We start from the raw sequence: 17,287 nt of genomic DNA on the forward strand, positions 1-17,287 counted from the left end.
TTTCCAGGCGAATGCACATGCAAGAGTAATCAAAGAGAAAAACTTAGGCTCCCTATAGTTTGTGTTTCAACTCGTTGTTATGTTTTCACAGTAAATTTCTACAGTAGCTTAATTAATAGGCACAACACACTGTAATGCATCAACCACAAACTCAATGTTCAAACAGTGCTCCCATGAGGTCTGGCTGCTTTGACGTCCTGCACCACAAGCTCACCCTTTGGGTATCGTTCCCAACAGTTAGCCAATTCGCTGGAAAGAGGCAAGCAGTGAATGGAAGCATCAAGCTCCCCTAGGCAGCCTTGGCTGCCACCAAAAGATGAACAAGCTCACCCTTGGTCAGATGGGAATGTCAACTAAGTGAAATAGCAAACATACAACAAGGTGTTCCAGTAGCATCACAGTAACCGCTTTCAATGTATGATGAACTAAATCAATTCCACCAGGAGTAAATTCAATATCTTGCTGTGGGCTAATGGTCCAGTGGCTTATTTTAAAAAAAAAAAAAAAGAGCAAAAGTTTTTATCACAGAGGGGTGCAGTTAGCAACATCTTCTATATATTTACAATTTTGAACCCACTAAGTGCATAAAGGTATTTTTTGAAATTGTTTAGTTAGAATGCCCTAGCTATATAGTGCCAGCATCACACATCATAATATCACATCAGCACAGCAAAGTGTAATTTATGAATAAGCATAAGCATTTTTTAAACACTAATCGTCATCTTCCTTAATTAGATTAGGCAAGGAGGTTAACGAAACATTAGCAATATATCATAAAGAATGAAATGGTACCATGTTGTAGAGATTGGAGATACTGAGTTTAACATGAAGATGTCGTTCCAATACTTCTTGAACAACAGCTTTCTCAGTGTCATCCCTTAATCTCTCTGCGAGAAGTAAATAGCCATCTTTAGCTAGGTCTTCATATGACTTCCCCTCAAAAAGTCTGTACCGATTTGCCCAGCGAAATAAATCCCGTGGTGTAATGAAACCATGTTTGCCAGCAAAGACTCTGCTGTTTTGTCGATGTGTTTGTAAATCTTTCATAACTTGAACCATTCGTGTGGCATAACTGCAGGCAATTGAACATCTCTGCTCCAAAATTGTGATTAGCTCATCTTCTGGGATTTCATCAACATGCACTTCAATAAAACGGTTGCGGAACGCCCGAGACAATATTTTACGTCCCCCATAGAGCACAGGTGGATTTTGAGTAGCAAAGAGCATAAAATTAGGGTGAGCAGGAATGGTCTCCTGAAGCTCTGGCACAAAGAGCTCCCTGTTGTCATCCAACAGCCGATTTAAAGCTTCCAAGACATCAGACGGTGCAAGATTTAGTTCATCCAACACAATCCAGTGTCCCTCACGTACAGCCTTCACCAAAGCACCCTCCTGAAATTGAAGCTTCCCATGGCTGTCAGTAACATATGTACCAAGATATTCTTGAAGATCAGTATGCTCGTGATTGTTGATACGGACAAATTCATGACCAGTTTGTGCTGCAAGAAACCTGACAAGGCTAGTTTTGCCACTTGATGTGGGACCTTGCAGGAGAACAGGGTATTTTTTAATGTAAACAGCACGGGCAAGGTTGACAATGTGCTCAGTGACACTGTTAGTTAACACATAGCTACGCAAAAAGTCGTCAGATTCAGAACCATTTAGTAGCTTAGGCTTTTCAACGAAGTAGTCAGCAAATGAAATTCTAGGTGGCACTCTTCCATCTAACAAAAGAGATACTATCAAGTTGTTGATGATTTTTGCACTTGGGGCATCCAGCATTGTAAGAAAGAACATACAGAAGCCATCATAAAGAGCTTTCTTGAAGCCAAATTTTCTCTCTGCGTTTTTAATATAACCTAATGAGCGAGAAAGAGACCTCAAACTAAATTGGGGCTTCTGATTAGCTCCATCCTGCAGCTTCTCCTCAGACTCCTTTTTCGCTGCTTTATAGAATCGAACAATGCTATCTGCAACTCCTTTAGCAACATGCAGGCCATCCAGATATTTACTGACAAAAAGACGGAGATCATCATCATCAATAAGATCATCTACAAAGAATTCAGTAAATCGGCTCCTAAAGGTGTATGGCAGCTCTCTTTTCCCAGCATCAGTTGCTGGATTCATGCATGCAAACATCCGGAAACAAGGATGGCGCTCAATATAGTCCACATCACCCCTTTCAGCCAGGCACAATGTTCCACTCTCTCCATCCAGTACAGCGCCAATTCTCTGAAGAGTCTCCGGAGGTGCCAGGTTAACCTCATCAAGCAAAATCCAATGGCCATTTCTTAAAGCAGATACAAAAGCACCCTCCACAAATTGAAATGACATGCCAATTTCTGAACCAATTTGACTACAAGCGGCATTTAGCCTGGATGAAAAGGAGTCCCAGTCAGAAATAACTTGGGCAGACAAGGGCCTTTTTCTCTTCGAACCACTGTTAGACCTAGAACTCCCATCAATTAGCTTCTGAGCTTTCTCAACACATTTTTCCAAAGCACGTAATAACTTCTTCCATTTTTTCTCCATTACATACACATCACAATGGCGAAGAATAGCTTCATTGTCCTGAAAAGGTTAAAAGTTTGGTAAATAAGAAGATCAAGTCTTCAGGCTTCTACAGCTTATTTGGTGCAGTTAAATCACCCCTGTGCCAGCTGAAGTCTACAAAAGTAGACTATAATACCTGCTACATTTAATTTCTGGGGCTTATCTAATACTCCCTCCGATTCATATTATAAGACTTTCTAGCATTGTCCACATTCATATAGATGTTAATGAATCTAGCCACATATATATGTCTAGATTCATTAACATCTATATGAATATGGGTAATGCTAGAAAGTCTTATAATATGAAACGGAGGAAGTACGTAATAGAGTATTGAACTTCTAATCTACTGGAGTTACCCAATAAACTAGCTTTCAAGCTAACAGTAAATAAGGTCAAGCAGACACACCTTTCCAGAAAAACTTCGACAAAAAAGATCTTTGAACTCTATATAAAGAGGAAAGCATATTGATCGAGCATCTGCAGGCTTAAATCCACCGAGAAGATCAGAAATATCGCTTTGCTGGCTCAAGTTCTGAAAACACCAATAAAAAATATTAGCACATTATAAATGTCAAAGATTGTGAGAGAATGTGTAACCTGCAATATCACCACTGAACATTTTTGACATTCTACATTGGTCACACCAAAAGTGGGAACTCCTACCATGTTGCAACAAAAAACAAAAGGAAAAAAAAGGTTCCTTGACATTTATTCTAGCAGGCATCATGTTGCAAATGACCTACCCATCCTTAGACCTGCTCTCTGTCAATGCACCATGTACCTGATTCTACAAGGTAGTGATTGCAAGGGCTCAACTACTAGATAATGGAGTAAAGGAATTTAGGAGATTATGGCATTTATGTAATATTATTTTGTTTGCAGTGGCATAGAGGAAACAACCAAGTGAGGATAGAAAAACTCAATTAATAAATGGTTTCGCGGTGGTAAATATCTTGAGTAGGTTATGTAACTACTTGTCCGTACCACCACAGTAAGCGGCTGTTTAAGCCAGGAAGCAAGATTCTGCACAAGAGTAGTCTTCCCAGTGCCAGTTTCACCAACGAGAAGAACAGGCTCATTGAACTTTATTGAGCAGGCTACCCTCTCAAGAACTTCTAATGCACGCCGAATATCAGCAAAAGGCCCTTTCTGAATAAGCGCCTGCATATTTGAAGCACAGTATCAGTAAAGTAGCCCCAAAAGAAGTTCTGCAAATATGCACCAGATAAAGATCGGCTAATTACTGGTTTGTCGCTGCACTGCAGAGTAACTCTACCAACTTGCAAGTCAGTATGCCGAGCCTGTGTATTATGAATCATTAGTTCTACAAGGAGACAAATAAACAAGGTGTTGTATATAACAATAATAAACACATGCCTGGATAATGGGCTTGTCAGAAGGACTTATGGTTTCTGCTCCATGGGGGACACAAAATAGTTTAGCAATTTCTCTTGCTACATATAGCCTTTTATCCGGAGATGACAAAGAGGAAGCAAAAATATCAACAGCCTGAATTGAAAAAGAAAAAGAGAAGGAGAAAAAGGTGCCTGAGAGCCTGGAAAACCAATGGCTGAATACAACTTCAAGGAAGTTACTTATCAATGTTCATGAACAATAAACCATCATTTCATCTAGGAAAATAGAACGACAATATTAATAATCATGTCTGGAAAATAGTTTGTTTTAATACAGGCCCTTACATTTGTGACAATAATGACAGTACACAACTAAGTCACTGTTCTGAAAAGGTGGACCCTGGGCAGACTAGGTGCCACACCCTGCCAGCGACCTAGCTCTAGAATATTAAAATAGTCCTCTAATGTTATGTAAAATTATTGTGAACTTTAAACTCTTTTTGGCTCCCAGGAATTAACAACCATACATGGGCTCAGAAATCAAACCAGAGGATCACTCTTTTAGTACTCCCTCCGTTTCAGGTTATAAGACTTTCTAGCATTGCCCACATTCATATAGATGTTAATGATCTAGAAACACATATATGTCTAGATTCATTAACATATATATGAATGTGGACAATGCTAGAAAGTCTTATAATATGAAACGGAGGAAGTATGTTAGGAAAGGTCCTTAAATCTAAATTTGAAAATGAAGAGCAATAACAAAATAGTTCACTTCCATAATGCTATGTTCCTAAAATCAGAATAATACTAATATTGCTATTCGTCAAAGCAGTCTTTTGATGGCATCAAGGCACAACTTTTGAGTTTTGACCATAAGTTTTTTTTTTTACAACATAGTGATATATCTCTGGAGAGATGATACCATTTAGGTTTTTATGACTAGACCAACCTCTGCAGACTTTCCATGATGACAAGTTGTTGTGATCAAGGGAATATCAAACTATATCAAAAGGAAGAGAGAGCAAAAACCTCAAAATAAATTAATTTGCAACAACTAGATGACAATCCTAGGCCCTTGAAGTTGAGATCAACTCCACGTATTCTCTTGCACCATTTGAGCAGGTCCCTGGTAAATAAAAGTTGTGAAGGCCGTTCTTATGAATGGACAAATAAAGAATATATTTCAAGGTATATGCACCTTAAGGAAAATCTTTGCACGAGACATTCAGATGAACCTCCAGCTAAGTTGAGCCCACCAAACTGGTAAGATACCAGCAAATTGGCCTTTTCAAAGGTATCTACAATACATATAACTGGTTATTACACAATCACAACATAGCAAATAAAGTAATAGAAGAAGATTGCATCTACCAATGAGTTTAGCGGAGATAGACTCCAAGCTTGGATAGCACCCATGAATTATATCGATCATGTCTTTTCGGTTAGGTTCACCCACCATAACTTTTCTCCACAGAGCACTAAAGGTTAGTCTTCCTGGTTGAAGAAAGGACAAAAATTGATTGCAAATTAGCACAGGGCATTAATTTGGTCCTTGTTGTGAGCTTGTGGAAATGTAGAAATGTCATTATGGACTGAAACATAATATGCATTAGTTATTCTGAAGCAAAAGGTGTAAATCAATAGTTCTATGCAATTTTCAAGTGCATAACTGCAAGTCATAACTTTATGGAACTATTGGACAAACCTTCCAGGGCATGTGAAACATCATTCTTTGAGGTGGTGACTGTAGCAAATAAACGAAAATTCTCAGCAACTTCAACTGCCTGCATTAGACATTCAAACTAGTAAAGACCTCCAGGTAGTTGGCATTTATGAAAATTATTGCAAATTATTTCTGAGGTTTGAAGATATAAAGAGAACCTAGAGAAATAGTTCACCTTTCAAATTATAATTATCTTAAACAAAATAAATAAATAAATAAATAAATAAATAGGATATTTTCACCTCTGCATGACCAACCGAAAAAGAACTTGAACCTTCCAATAAAGGTAATAAGATTGACTGCACATCACTGGGTGCTTTGTCAATGTCTTCAAACACAATCCAGAAACCTTTGATAACAGCCTGCTCATCACAGTATGGTCAGAGAAATATATGAAAATAAAATCCAATAGTAGGATTATACTGTGAATAGCAGTCCCTACAGCACAGACCTGAGTAAGAGAACCAGGAGACCACTTGAATTCACCAGGTTTTTCTGTGCAAACGTAACTTCCTATTAAGGTCCTGCCATCCATTTGTTCATCCATGTGGATGAAGAGCACTGCAAATAAAAACATGCACAGAAGATTAGCAGCATTATTGGGGATAGCGTGATTAGTAAAGAAGGCCTAGAGGTATCCAAGATTTTGAACAAAGTAGAAAACACAAAAACATCGTCATTGAATCATCAATGCCAAACTGAGCTATTCAATAATAAAACAAGAATGACTCTGACATTATCATAGAAAACTTGTAAGTTGTTAAAACCAGATTGCGAATGCAACTTTCTCAGATCATATGCACAAACAGGCCCAATGAATCTTGCAACTAATTTTACATTTACTCAACTCCCTCATTTATGCTCTGAAGAAATGATAAGATCAGAGTTCAACCAACCTTTTATTCTGTTGTGGGAATATTCCAAATGTGTCACATTATAATTGGATTACATACTCTTTTTTATTCATCTAACGGCAATTTTTTTAACTTGCATAAAATACTTCTAGCAGAGTCCATAAACATATACCTCAATTTATATTGGTTATAAAATAGAAAGCATATACCTCGATTTCCACCAATATGTGCAAGCTTGTTAATTAGTGCTGTTTTTCCAGCACCAACAGGACCATAGAGAAGTATGGGCCACTTCTGGTTAACCGCCATTAAAGCTACCTCGTAACTCTTTCTCAAAGTAGCAGTGAGCACAAATGGACTAACAGAGGGAACAATTGAAAATTAGTGTAAGCAAGATGAGTGCAGCGAGAAAAACAGAAAAATAGGGAAATAAAGGAATTTGTTCACACCATATATTACTTCCACTGCCATGCTGCCGTCCCACAGAAAACTCATGCCAATCTGGCAAAGAATCAGCCAAACAAGTGAGTCCATCTGCATCAGTTTTACAATCAACTTCTTCAGCTTGAAGATACAAAGAGGCTTTCTCCAAGGAAGTATCTGTGCAAAACTCCTTCCATCTAAAAGCATAAACAGCTATTATAAACTTATGTTGATCAACATCCAGGGGAAACAATACAAGAAAAGAAGCATTAGAAGGAACCTCAAGAAACATGTAAATGCTTCGTCTGCTCCTAGACCAAAACTTTCAACAGCCTCATCACTTGCTTTCAGAACCACCATGAGTATTTGTATAGCGCACCATCTTAAATCCAACACAACACTATAAAGTGAATCGTCAACTAAACTGTAGTCAGCAGTACTATATACAAGGTCTAAAAAGCAAGACCAGTCCCATTGTTCACAAAATACTCTTGGCTCCAATTCTAGAAACCGATATGATACTTGGGTGGCATCAAGCAACAAATGAAGTCCCTGAAAACAAATGAAATTAACTGTCAACAGTCAAATTATTAAGATCAACTGATGACCCAGTAAAAGTTGGAAAGTTGGAAATTATGGGATCCTATGAAAAACAGCAGATCAACACATAAGCAAGAGGATATGTGTCAATGGAAAGTTTACACAAAATAAAACCGTAGACAATCCAGAAGCCCCATCGACATAAAACTCCCAAACCAATGAAGAATATGCAGATATATGTACTTTATCATGTCGCAAATACTCTTCCTAAGAAAAATAGCATGTACCAATAATAATTTCTAAGTTTTAAGTACTTCACCAACGCCAAGTGCAAGATTAGCAGGAGTGCTTGCCAGTATTAAGGTGAGCAAGTTGCGATAGTGGAATGAATTATGATGTGCAAGCATTGGTCAGATAAACAGGATAAAAAAAACAAGGTTTCAAGAAAAGAAAAGAAAAGTAACCGTTGAAGATGCCGCGGGGGTGTGAAGAGAAAGAACTCTCATAACATTGTGCCAATGAATTTTCTCAAAAAGAAAAGATTTGAAACGTATGGGTATATCAGCAATGATTAACCTATTTGTAAAGATCAAGAACATACTAAGTTATGGTATCAAGGGGAAAAAGTTCAATAGGTGGATTACACTATTTAAAGAAAAATAATACGCCTCATCTTTTTTGTGTGTACATCAGTGAGTGGGTTGGAATACACCCCAGGGACTATTGCATTTCAAACAAGCTGTAGACTAGACATAAGTTTTGCAACAACTTAGGGGATAAGGCAAAGACATTTGCTTAACACATGAAAACGTACAACCTTGATTGGGATTTGTGACGGAACACCTCCAGAAAGAAACCTTTGGAATGGTGGTGGAGCAAACTTAAAGTAGTTTAGTAAATGCCTGCACAAATAACAACAGACAGTTGTTAGATCACTGTTATATATATGGCATATTTCCACTTGCATGCTGTAGTTGCATAGAGAATCGTAAGTGAAATGGTCAAGAGATGAAAGAAATAGTAATAATTAGGTACAGTTTGATATAGAATTTATCTAAACTCCAAACCAAATGTGCACTCTAATTCATTATTTGTGAGCACGTGTAAAAAAAATGCTACTCGACAAAACAGACAAACCAGTACGTACAGGTTTTTGTTTCAATTCTTTGTCACTGATCCTGGTAGTGGCTTTTTAAATTACTCTTTCAGTACATGACATACTGAAGCATAAAATGAGTAAGCTCTAAACATAGATCAGCTGCTAGCTTAAGATACTGAGGGATTTTTTAAGTCCAAACACATGTTAGCTTCTTACTGATCCATAAAAATTGCCTGTTGCCTGTTTGAGGATTCCAGCTCACCAGAATTGCGAACACAGGAGAGCAAACTTAACCCTCCACAGGAGGCAAGGCTTTCCTTCAGTGCAGTCACTTGACAAATTAGACTTTTAACACAAACAGACCTGTTGTTCATTATGTCCCCAGTATGCATCGTCTTTATACTATAGATTGAGTACATTAGCTTTACCTTTTGACAAATGGGCTTTCGAGTGGTTATACATCACCTTAGAAAATGGAATAGGCACATAGCTCTACACTCAGCTCGTCATTTACAAGTGCACAACTTTTAGTGCTTCGTGATGCCTGTTTGTTACGGGAACATATCCTATGCATACAAGCTTCCCGTGCACACCAACTAGCAAATGTCACGAAAAATTCTACAAAAAATTGGACATTTACTCCTAATAGTATTACACATATCTGCAAAGCTCATATTCAAATTCATTATGTTTTAGCCGTAACAAAAAAGTGAAAAAAACTGACAGTTAAGGGTCCATGTAGGTGTAATACTACTGGAAGTATGTGTCCAATTTTTTCTATAATTTTCTGTGACATTTGCTAGTTGGTGTCCACGGAGTGTGCACGGGAAGCTTGTGTGCATAGGATATATTCCCATTTGTTACACGTGAAATTGTGATCGGGGGAAATATGGTGTTTGACTGTGTTGAACCAGACCATACATCCCATACGTGGCAGTGTTCATCAAAGATAACAAAGAGAAAGAGACGTGCAATGCTGCCCCAACAATCAAACAAGCTTAATCGACATAGCCCCAAACTTAGATGAACTCAAATTCAACTGGATTTTGTCAGTTGTCACAAATATTGGAACTACATAAAATCCATTTAAATTGACTACAGAGTATGAAGGCTCATCGATCATCATAGCCTATCAAGGCTTGGTGCCTAGAAGAAGGGGCATTTGTTCCGCACCAGATTGATGAATGGCGAGTCCAATTCTGTACTAAATGCAGCTGCAAACACTGCCCGGAACTTAAATTCCACCTAACCATGGCACGAACAGCATACAGTAGGGGGGGAGCGGCCGTCATTTTTACCGGAGCAGGTAGGGGGCGAGGTCGAGGGCCCGGGCGAGCGCGAGGCACGCGATCTCGTGCAGCCGCAGGCCCCTGCCCCTGGACAGGTAGAACTCCACGACCCGGAGGTCCCCTTCCCCCGCCTCCTCCCCCTCGCGGGCCGCGGGGTCGTCCGAGCGCAGGGCGGCTGCCCCCGCGGCGCGGAGCAGCCCGACGGCGCGGTCGAGGAGGGCCGGGGCGAGCGGGAGGAAGCAGCCGACGACGGGGACGGTGTACCGCGGGTGGAGCAGCGGCTCGGCGAGCGCCGCGGCGACGTCATCACGGGAGGGCCCTCCACCGCCGCCGCCGGCGGTGGAGGAGGCGAGCGCGAGGACGCGGGGGTCCGCGCGAAGGGCCGGGCACCGCGCGAGGAGGCGCGCGGCGGCCGCGGCGGCGGAGAAGCTGCCGTCGAGCGACATGGATGGCGGAGCCGCGGGGAGAGGGGAACGGTTGGGTTTTGTTGATGGGAGTGTATATATGGTGGGAAGGCGGCGGGTTTAGGGTTTTAGGGGGCGGCGGCGCGGCCGGTCGGGGTGTTGGGTCGGGCTCACTGCGTGGGTTCGTCGTTTCATCAGCAACCGACATGGTTGATCAAAATCAATCCGTGCATTTCTAAGATTGGACGGTTTTAGATCGTGTCGAGAAGGAAAAAGTTCTAGTATATTGCTTTTGGAAATTAGATGGACGATGTAGATTTTATAATTTGAATTGTCCTTAATAAAATAGTTAACAGATAATCGTAATTAAAATTTACAAATCCAATCTAAATCGGCAATACAAAATAGAAAGTTTTAAGTATATATGAACTTATTATCATGCTAGTTGTTAGAACATCAGTAAGGGGACAGAGATAGGAATAGGGCAACTAGGGCGGTAGCCCTACTCCTGGTCCTAAATATTCATTGAAATTTTATTTTAGAACTTCAAAAACTAGAAGATAAAGGCAAAATTATATAAATTCAACTGATTGAGCTTTAGGTTTGGAAAATTTTGACTCCACCACTGGATAAGATGTATCGAGTAAAATATACCGTTCGCTTTTAAGGGCATAGTGTAGAGAAAAATGAGACTTAAAGACAACGACAACTACATCATTTTCCTATTCTTTTGCTCATATTATCCCATGTTATTCCCCGTTAGCTCTTAGCCCCTACTCTCTTCTCTCCCATGCGTCAGATCCATCGTGAGTCGGTGAACCAATATCGATACATTGAGTTATTGAAGGAGTGCTGACACGGTGACACAGAATCCATCCAACTTAGAACAATGGGAGAAAATAACATAAAACACTGGAGTGAGAGGTAAGACACGGTCTACAAGGAGAAGCAACAATGTGAAGGTATTTTTTGAGAGGAGAGACTCTTAATATTTGTGTTAGGTTATCTATTTGAATTTTTGGATTGGTGTGAATGGAATTTGAGCTTTTTATGAGTCATATTAGGCTACCTTTCCTCCTTCTCCTATCCATCTCCTAATCACTATTAGTCACATAAATTAAGGCGTTACCTCGCTTATTGTTTAATTGCCCCTATAAGGCAACAAAGGGGGTGTTTTTAATCATGTTACTTTGCCATCAATAGTGAGCGTCCTCATGCCACCTTAATATAACTTGTGTAGCTTCATCTACATCTCACCGCCCTTTCAATAAAGATAATCTAGTCACTCGATGAAAGCACGAGAGGAACATATTAATATGCAAAAGATGATACATACCTCATCAATCTTGAGCTTACTATAGCCTAAAAAAACCCTTATGGTACTTTTCTATATCTACGGGTCATGTGTGTCTTCACCACGTTAAACAAGAAGCCAAGAAAGCTTATTCATAACATATAGCGACCAAATTCCAAGGCCAATGAATTCTCTATAATCCTTTCCTCCCAAACAATTTACACAAATCCACATCCCTCATGTAATTCGGGGTACTCTCGTCGACAATTACAAATCAGTACATTTTCTCACCGATCCACTAAGGACAAACCTATATGATAAGTTTCAAACTAAAGTAATTCCTTCCTAATATACCCAATGTCTCTCAATACATACGCACATCTTATTTCCACCCCACGCATCAACCGCTAGCTCGTGCTAATCCTTAATGTTAGGGAGGTCTTATTCTGAAAGGGATAATTCGTGAATATCTGCACACCATGAGCACGCGCAAAACACCCATACTTACATCTAGTACCGCATGATTTTTATTTATAGGCAATTTTGTACATCAAATGAAAGTTTATATACTACCAAATTTCGATTTGGATCTGAATGATTTTTTTAAAATGTTTCCATATCAAAAGTTTCTATATACAAATTTATATGCCTGCGATAGCACCTCATGGGGGCTAGGCGCACCTAGGGGTTGTTTGGTTCACTCCTAAACATTGCCAAACCTCCATGCCAAACATAGCCAAATTTGTGGCTTATAAATTGATGGCCACACCTTAGGCAACTTTTGGCTAAAAGATGGGTGTATGACATGTGGGCCTTTGAATTGAAAAACTTTGGCATGCCACAACTTTGGAAGTGAAACAAACAAGTATCCTAGAAAGTGTGGCAAAGTTTGGCAAAGTGAGGGAGTGAACCAAACAGCCCCCTAGACCAGACTTAACATATTTGAGCGCCTTGGCACGTGAACATTCGCACATTTGACCTTCCCAATCTCGATCTGTATACCCATGGCTCAGTATGAGGTAGAACAATGCATCTTAGTAGCATTTAATTAACCCAAGGTCTGAAATAGACCAGCTAAAATTTTTTCTTCCTTCCGTGGGGGATCCAAATTAGACCTTATGTAAGCTTTTGTTAGCAACTGCAATTAGGCCCATGGGCTGTACCCATCCTCTTACCCGGAGAAATAAAACAGTGAGGGGCTCTCTCACCCGGAGAAATTCTCGAATAAACCCCTCACCACGGCGGCGCCGCTTCCGCAACTCTCCTCCTCTCGCCGCCGCCGCCGCCGCCGCCCGCCGCCCGCCGGAGCCCGAAGCCGGGCATGACGACGCGCATCGCGCCCGGCGTGGGCGCCAACCTGCTCGGGCAGCACTCGGCGGAGCGGAACCAGGACGCCACCACCTACGTCGGCAACCTCGACCCCCAGGTTAGGGTTCCTCCCCCTTCTTGCTCCTCCCATCTGTCGCCGTAGCTGTAGATGTGTTCCTGAAGCCTCCACAGGGAGGGGCTTGTAGCGCCCATGGCTCTGTGGGCGTTCGGTTGGTGGGGGTTTGTGTCGTCCTGTCGCCACGAGCAAAGCCTGAAGTGGAAATTGTGCCGATGTTGTTGTGAGTTCCGTTGGTACTTGATGGATTAACGATTTGTTGAGCCCGTTGAGTTAATTGGTCGTTGTTCCGTGGCGAAGGTGCGTGTCCATCGTTGATTTGTTCAGCTCATTGAGTTAATTTGTCACTTTTCGACGACGAAGGTGTGTGCCCATGTAGCTAGATTTGCGTTCGAATAAGCTTAAATGAAGTGTTGGCAGTTAATTTCCATGTCGGCTGTGAGTTTGGAAAGCATTGTATGAAAGAATCGTGGTTGGATGAACTGTGCAGATTCTCCTAGGTGGTCTGTTTATAAACTATCGTGCATGATATAGCAGCATAGTTGGTGGAACTGTTCGGAATCTCCTAGTTGGTCTGCTTATATGTCCTAAAATCTGAAAGAAATACTTGTAGTCCTAGTTGGTCTGCTTATATGTCCTAGAATCCGACAGAAATACTTGTAAATTGCTTGCCAAGTTAGTGTATGATATTTAAGGAGACGGCATGTTTCCATGTTGAATTATGTTAGTTTTGGACTTTATTATTGTAGGAAACATCTGATAGCTACCATTCTTTGCCCTCCCTGCAGGAAATTATGAACACTTTATCTATGTGATTATAGATTAACGCAACCACTAAATCAATTGTCTTCTATCAATTAACAAAGTATTATACTTGCTAAATGATTTTATCTTTTGTGTACAAAAAACATATTGGTCTTACCTTTCGTGTGTAAGATAATATATGATCCCTTTGGAAATCTTATTTCCATGCCCTCACGCTGATAATTCTACCGGTATTTTACAGGTTTCGGAGGAGTTACTATGGGAATTATTTGTGCAAGCAGGCCCTGTTGGTAAGTATCAGTTTGTTCCTTGATAGTTTGACTGATTTTGCTCGGAAGTATCTTTCAGCATTATGTTTCTGTTTTATGTGCTGTTTGTGACTTATCGCCTCCCTGTGCCAGTGTGCCACACATCATGGATTTACTATTATGGAGACTGATTAATGGAGTTCCTTTTTGTCCATTTGTAGTTAATGTCTATGTCCCCAAAGACAGAGTAACAAATCTACACCAGGGCTATGGATTTGTAGAATTCAGAAGTGAAGAAGATGCAGATTATGTAAGTCTATCTTGGGTGAAGGCAAATAGTACTTTTCTACTGTACACTTTCAATATCCATTCAATATAGCTTTTCTGTTTCTTATCTATTTATTTTTTTAGGCTATTAAGATTTTGAATATGATCAAGCTATATGGAAAACCAATAAGAGTAAACAAGGTAAGTACCTCTTTTATAATCTCCTCTGCCTCTTTTCAGTACTTCTCTCTTGTATTTCTAGCCAAGGGTGCTCGTGGGTCCCTTGAACTGCTGAATTTGCTGAATTTTATGACAGATGGTTGATAGTTTAATATTACTATATTAGTGTATGAGTTTAGATGATTCTTCCTCAAAACATCAACTGAACAGATACTCTGATTTGTTAGTGCGTGCGATGATTTTTTCAGAAACTAATATTATTCTGAAATGAACATCTGGGTTCATTCAACTTAATACTGTCACATTGTGGTTTAGTAGACTTTATTTGCAGGGATCTGTAGTTTACATTCAATTCTATTGATTTTTTTTTCAGTATACTGCTTCTAAAACTTTCTTTATTGTATCTAAACATTTTCGAAATATAGGATTTAAATATCACATGGTAACATGATTATCTTTTCTTATTCCAGGCTTCACAAGACAAGAAGAGCCTTGATGTAGGGGCAAATCTTTTTATTGGCAATCTCGATCCGGTAAAAACTTGTGGTCTAGCTTTTCTTTATCAGCTCGTTTGCATGCGAAGAGTGGCTAATGGCTTTGTGTTCTGTGTTCAGGATGTTGACGAAAAGCTCCTGTACGATACCTTCAGTGCGTTTGGAGTGATTGTGACTAATCCCAAGGTATCATTCAAGAAAACCTTTTACTGCATTTGTCCGCTTATGTAATCTGTTCTGTGCACACTAGGCTTTAGACACTTGCATCAAGATTACTTCTCTTATGATCTATAGCTATGCAGTAATCTGACTTGTGAGCATTCCTCCATTGAGAAGTCAAGAAGCAAGCTTGAACAACCTCTTGAGTGGTGCTTAAGATAACCTGATATTCCTAATGTGTTCATCATAGTTCACCTGATATTCCTAATGTGTTCATCATAGTTCAGCTAAATTCTAATGGACCTTGCTTCAGCAGAATTTTTGCATAACAGTATTTAGTTCCAAATTGGCAAATTGCTAGGAGCTTATCAGCTCAGGGCATTATTCATATTAATTCTTATCATGATAATATTACAGATATTTGATATGTTAGAATCTTCTGTTCTCTTTTCAATTGCCATGCTGCACAGGATGTGTTCTTAATCCCATAGCATCAATCTATCTTGCCAAGTATCACGTCTGCTTCAATCAGATAAATTAATTATCTGATTTTAACATGTACTACTTCAATCGTTTACCATGCAGTGTTAATAGTGTATTTCCAGTGTTGGCATACAGTAATTTGCTTTGATTTTTTTTATTTATCTTTATAGATAATGCGAGATCCTGAAACTGGAAATTCACGAGGCTTTGGCTTTGTGAGCTATGACTCCTTTGAATCATCTGATCAAGCTATAGAGGTAACACAATTGCCACAATAAGTTCTATATTTTGTTTCTTCCATTTATTGAATGTGTTTCACCTTATGTGCCACAATTTTCCAGGCAATGAACAACCAACATCTATGTAACCGGCCAATTACTGTCTCTTATGCCTACAAGAAAGACACAAAAGGAGAACGCCATGGCACACCTGCAGGTATTGTGTTTTCTTTTTTCTTTTTCCCATCTATTTGTGTTCCTTGCCCTCTCAGACACACCGATGTGAATATTCACTTGAATGTCTTGAATTGACTCTCTGTTGCCTACTTGGTTGTTCCATATATCCATGCCAACTTTCTGTTCTTGATTCTGAAATGATAAATTTCCCGACATTTTCCATCTTTGTGCCTTGGAAATGCTAGGGTTGAGTTTGATGAGGAGTTCTTTTGTGGAGTTGAATCTTTTGTGCTGGCATATTTAACCCTGTTTAGTGTTCAATTATTAGACGTTGAAGGTTCACAAAGATGTTATATAATTTCTTGGATTATCTTATTTTATTTTGAGTATCCATAGATTGGATCTTGATATAACATGTTACAGCTATTACTAGACCCATCTAATTTGTCATATGGAAAACGATTTTCATTCTTTTCACTTATTCACCATTGCCGTTCATTCAATTGTCCATTGAAATTCTGAATTCTGACTACATTGCGGTTTACTAAAGTTTTGTTCCAACATATTGTTACAATCATAATGATTGATATATTCTTGTGTTGACAGAGAGGTTGCTAGCAGCAAATAACCCTGGTTCTCAGAAGAATAGGCCACACACTATGTTTGCAAGTGGCCCGCCTACGCAAGGGCTTGCAAATGGTGCACCTGTGCCTCGACCTTTTTCCAATGGGGCAGTGCCACCTCAGATTCAACATGTTCGACCGCCGCCACCTCCTATGCAACAGTTCCCTCCAATGCAGATGAATGGTCAGCCTGTTTGGCCTCCGCAGAATACACAGCTACCACCCCACATGCCACCTCAAATGCATTACAGGCCTGCAGTGAGACCACCTCCACCAAACATGATGCCACCCCCTCCTCTTGGCATGGTAAGGCCTCCGCCGCCTCCTTCCAGTATGCCAGCTCCACCTATGTGGAGGCCACCCCCACCCCCACAACAAGCTGGTGGTATGCCACCACCTCCTATGTCCATGCCACCGCCGCCACCACCACCTTCTGGTTAAACATATGCTGGTGAAGGTTCCATACCATATGGCACATTGTAGCTGTAGACTGAGAATGTTGGTACCTTTCTTATATTTCCATGTAACTTGCAAACACTAGGAGAGGATCAGAATTCAGTGAGTTTAGCTGACACTGATACAAATTCTCGAGGTTAACTGTATTTTGTTGGAAATACATGAATTTTGTGTTTAACTGTATTTTTGTGATTTCAGCTGCTGTTTATTAAGCTTAGTGATATGGTAGTTTTGTTTGCAGTTCTACTATACCTGCGGCTCTTCAATCGTCGCCATTCTCGAAAGCTGGA

General features: G+C 40.0%; 2 protein-coding genes across 3 annotated transcripts in view; one reads left to right on the plus strand and one right to left on the minus strand.

The window, feature by feature from the left end:
* The window catches only part of LOC127786339 (midasin), a 32,338-nt gene extending 22,012 nt beyond the window's left edge, over positions 1-10,326 (minus strand). For both annotated transcript variants that reach the window (XM_052313714.1, XM_052313713.1), the window contains exons 1-16: positions 9,855-10,326; positions 8,275-8,359; positions 7,198-7,469; positions 6,944-7,114; positions 6,704-6,852; positions 6,092-6,201; positions 5,883-6,002; positions 5,623-5,701; positions 5,289-5,411; positions 5,116-5,215; positions 4,947-5,043; positions 3,934-4,065; positions 3,801-3,857; positions 3,541-3,717; positions 2,963-3,088; positions 793-2,571 (exon numbers count right to left, since the gene is read on the minus strand). In XM_052313714.1, coding sequence (XP_052169674.1) covers positions 793-2,571; positions 2,963-3,088; positions 3,541-3,717; positions 3,801-3,857; positions 3,934-4,065; positions 4,947-5,043; positions 5,116-5,215; positions 5,289-5,411; positions 5,623-5,701; positions 5,883-6,002; positions 6,092-6,201; positions 6,704-6,852; positions 6,944-7,114; positions 7,198-7,469; positions 8,275-8,359; positions 9,855-10,291 — 4,014 coding nt within the window. In that variant the 5' untranslated portion in view covers positions 10,292-10,326. The remainder of the gene's footprint in view (positions 1-792; positions 2,572-2,962; positions 3,089-3,540; positions 3,718-3,800; positions 3,858-3,933; positions 4,066-4,946; positions 5,044-5,115; positions 5,216-5,288; positions 5,412-5,622; positions 5,702-5,882; positions 6,003-6,091; positions 6,202-6,703; positions 6,853-6,943; positions 7,115-7,197; positions 7,470-8,274; positions 8,360-9,854) is intronic.
* Positions 10,327-12,763: 2,437 nt separating this feature from the next.
* On the plus strand, positions 12,764-17,180 carry LOC127752422 (uncharacterized). Its single transcript, XM_052277765.1, has 9 exons — positions 12,764-12,969; positions 13,934-13,982; positions 14,162-14,250; positions 14,352-14,408; positions 14,858-14,920; positions 15,002-15,067; positions 15,694-15,780; positions 15,865-15,958; positions 16,525-17,180. The coding sequence occupies exons 1-9, from the start codon at positions 12,865-12,867 to the stop codon at positions 16,980-16,982; spliced, it is 1,068 nt and encodes a 355-aa protein (XP_052133725.1). The 5' UTR covers positions 12,764-12,864; the 3' UTR covers positions 16,983-17,180.
* Positions 17,181-17,287: the final 107 nt, after the last annotated feature.

Source organism: Oryza glaberrima, chromosome 10, assembly GCF_000147395.1.
Source record: "Oryza glaberrima chromosome 10, OglaRS2, whole genome shotgun sequence".
In the NCBI taxonomy this organism is placed as follows: Eukaryota; Viridiplantae; Streptophyta; class Magnoliopsida; order Poales; family Poaceae; genus Oryza; species Oryza glaberrima.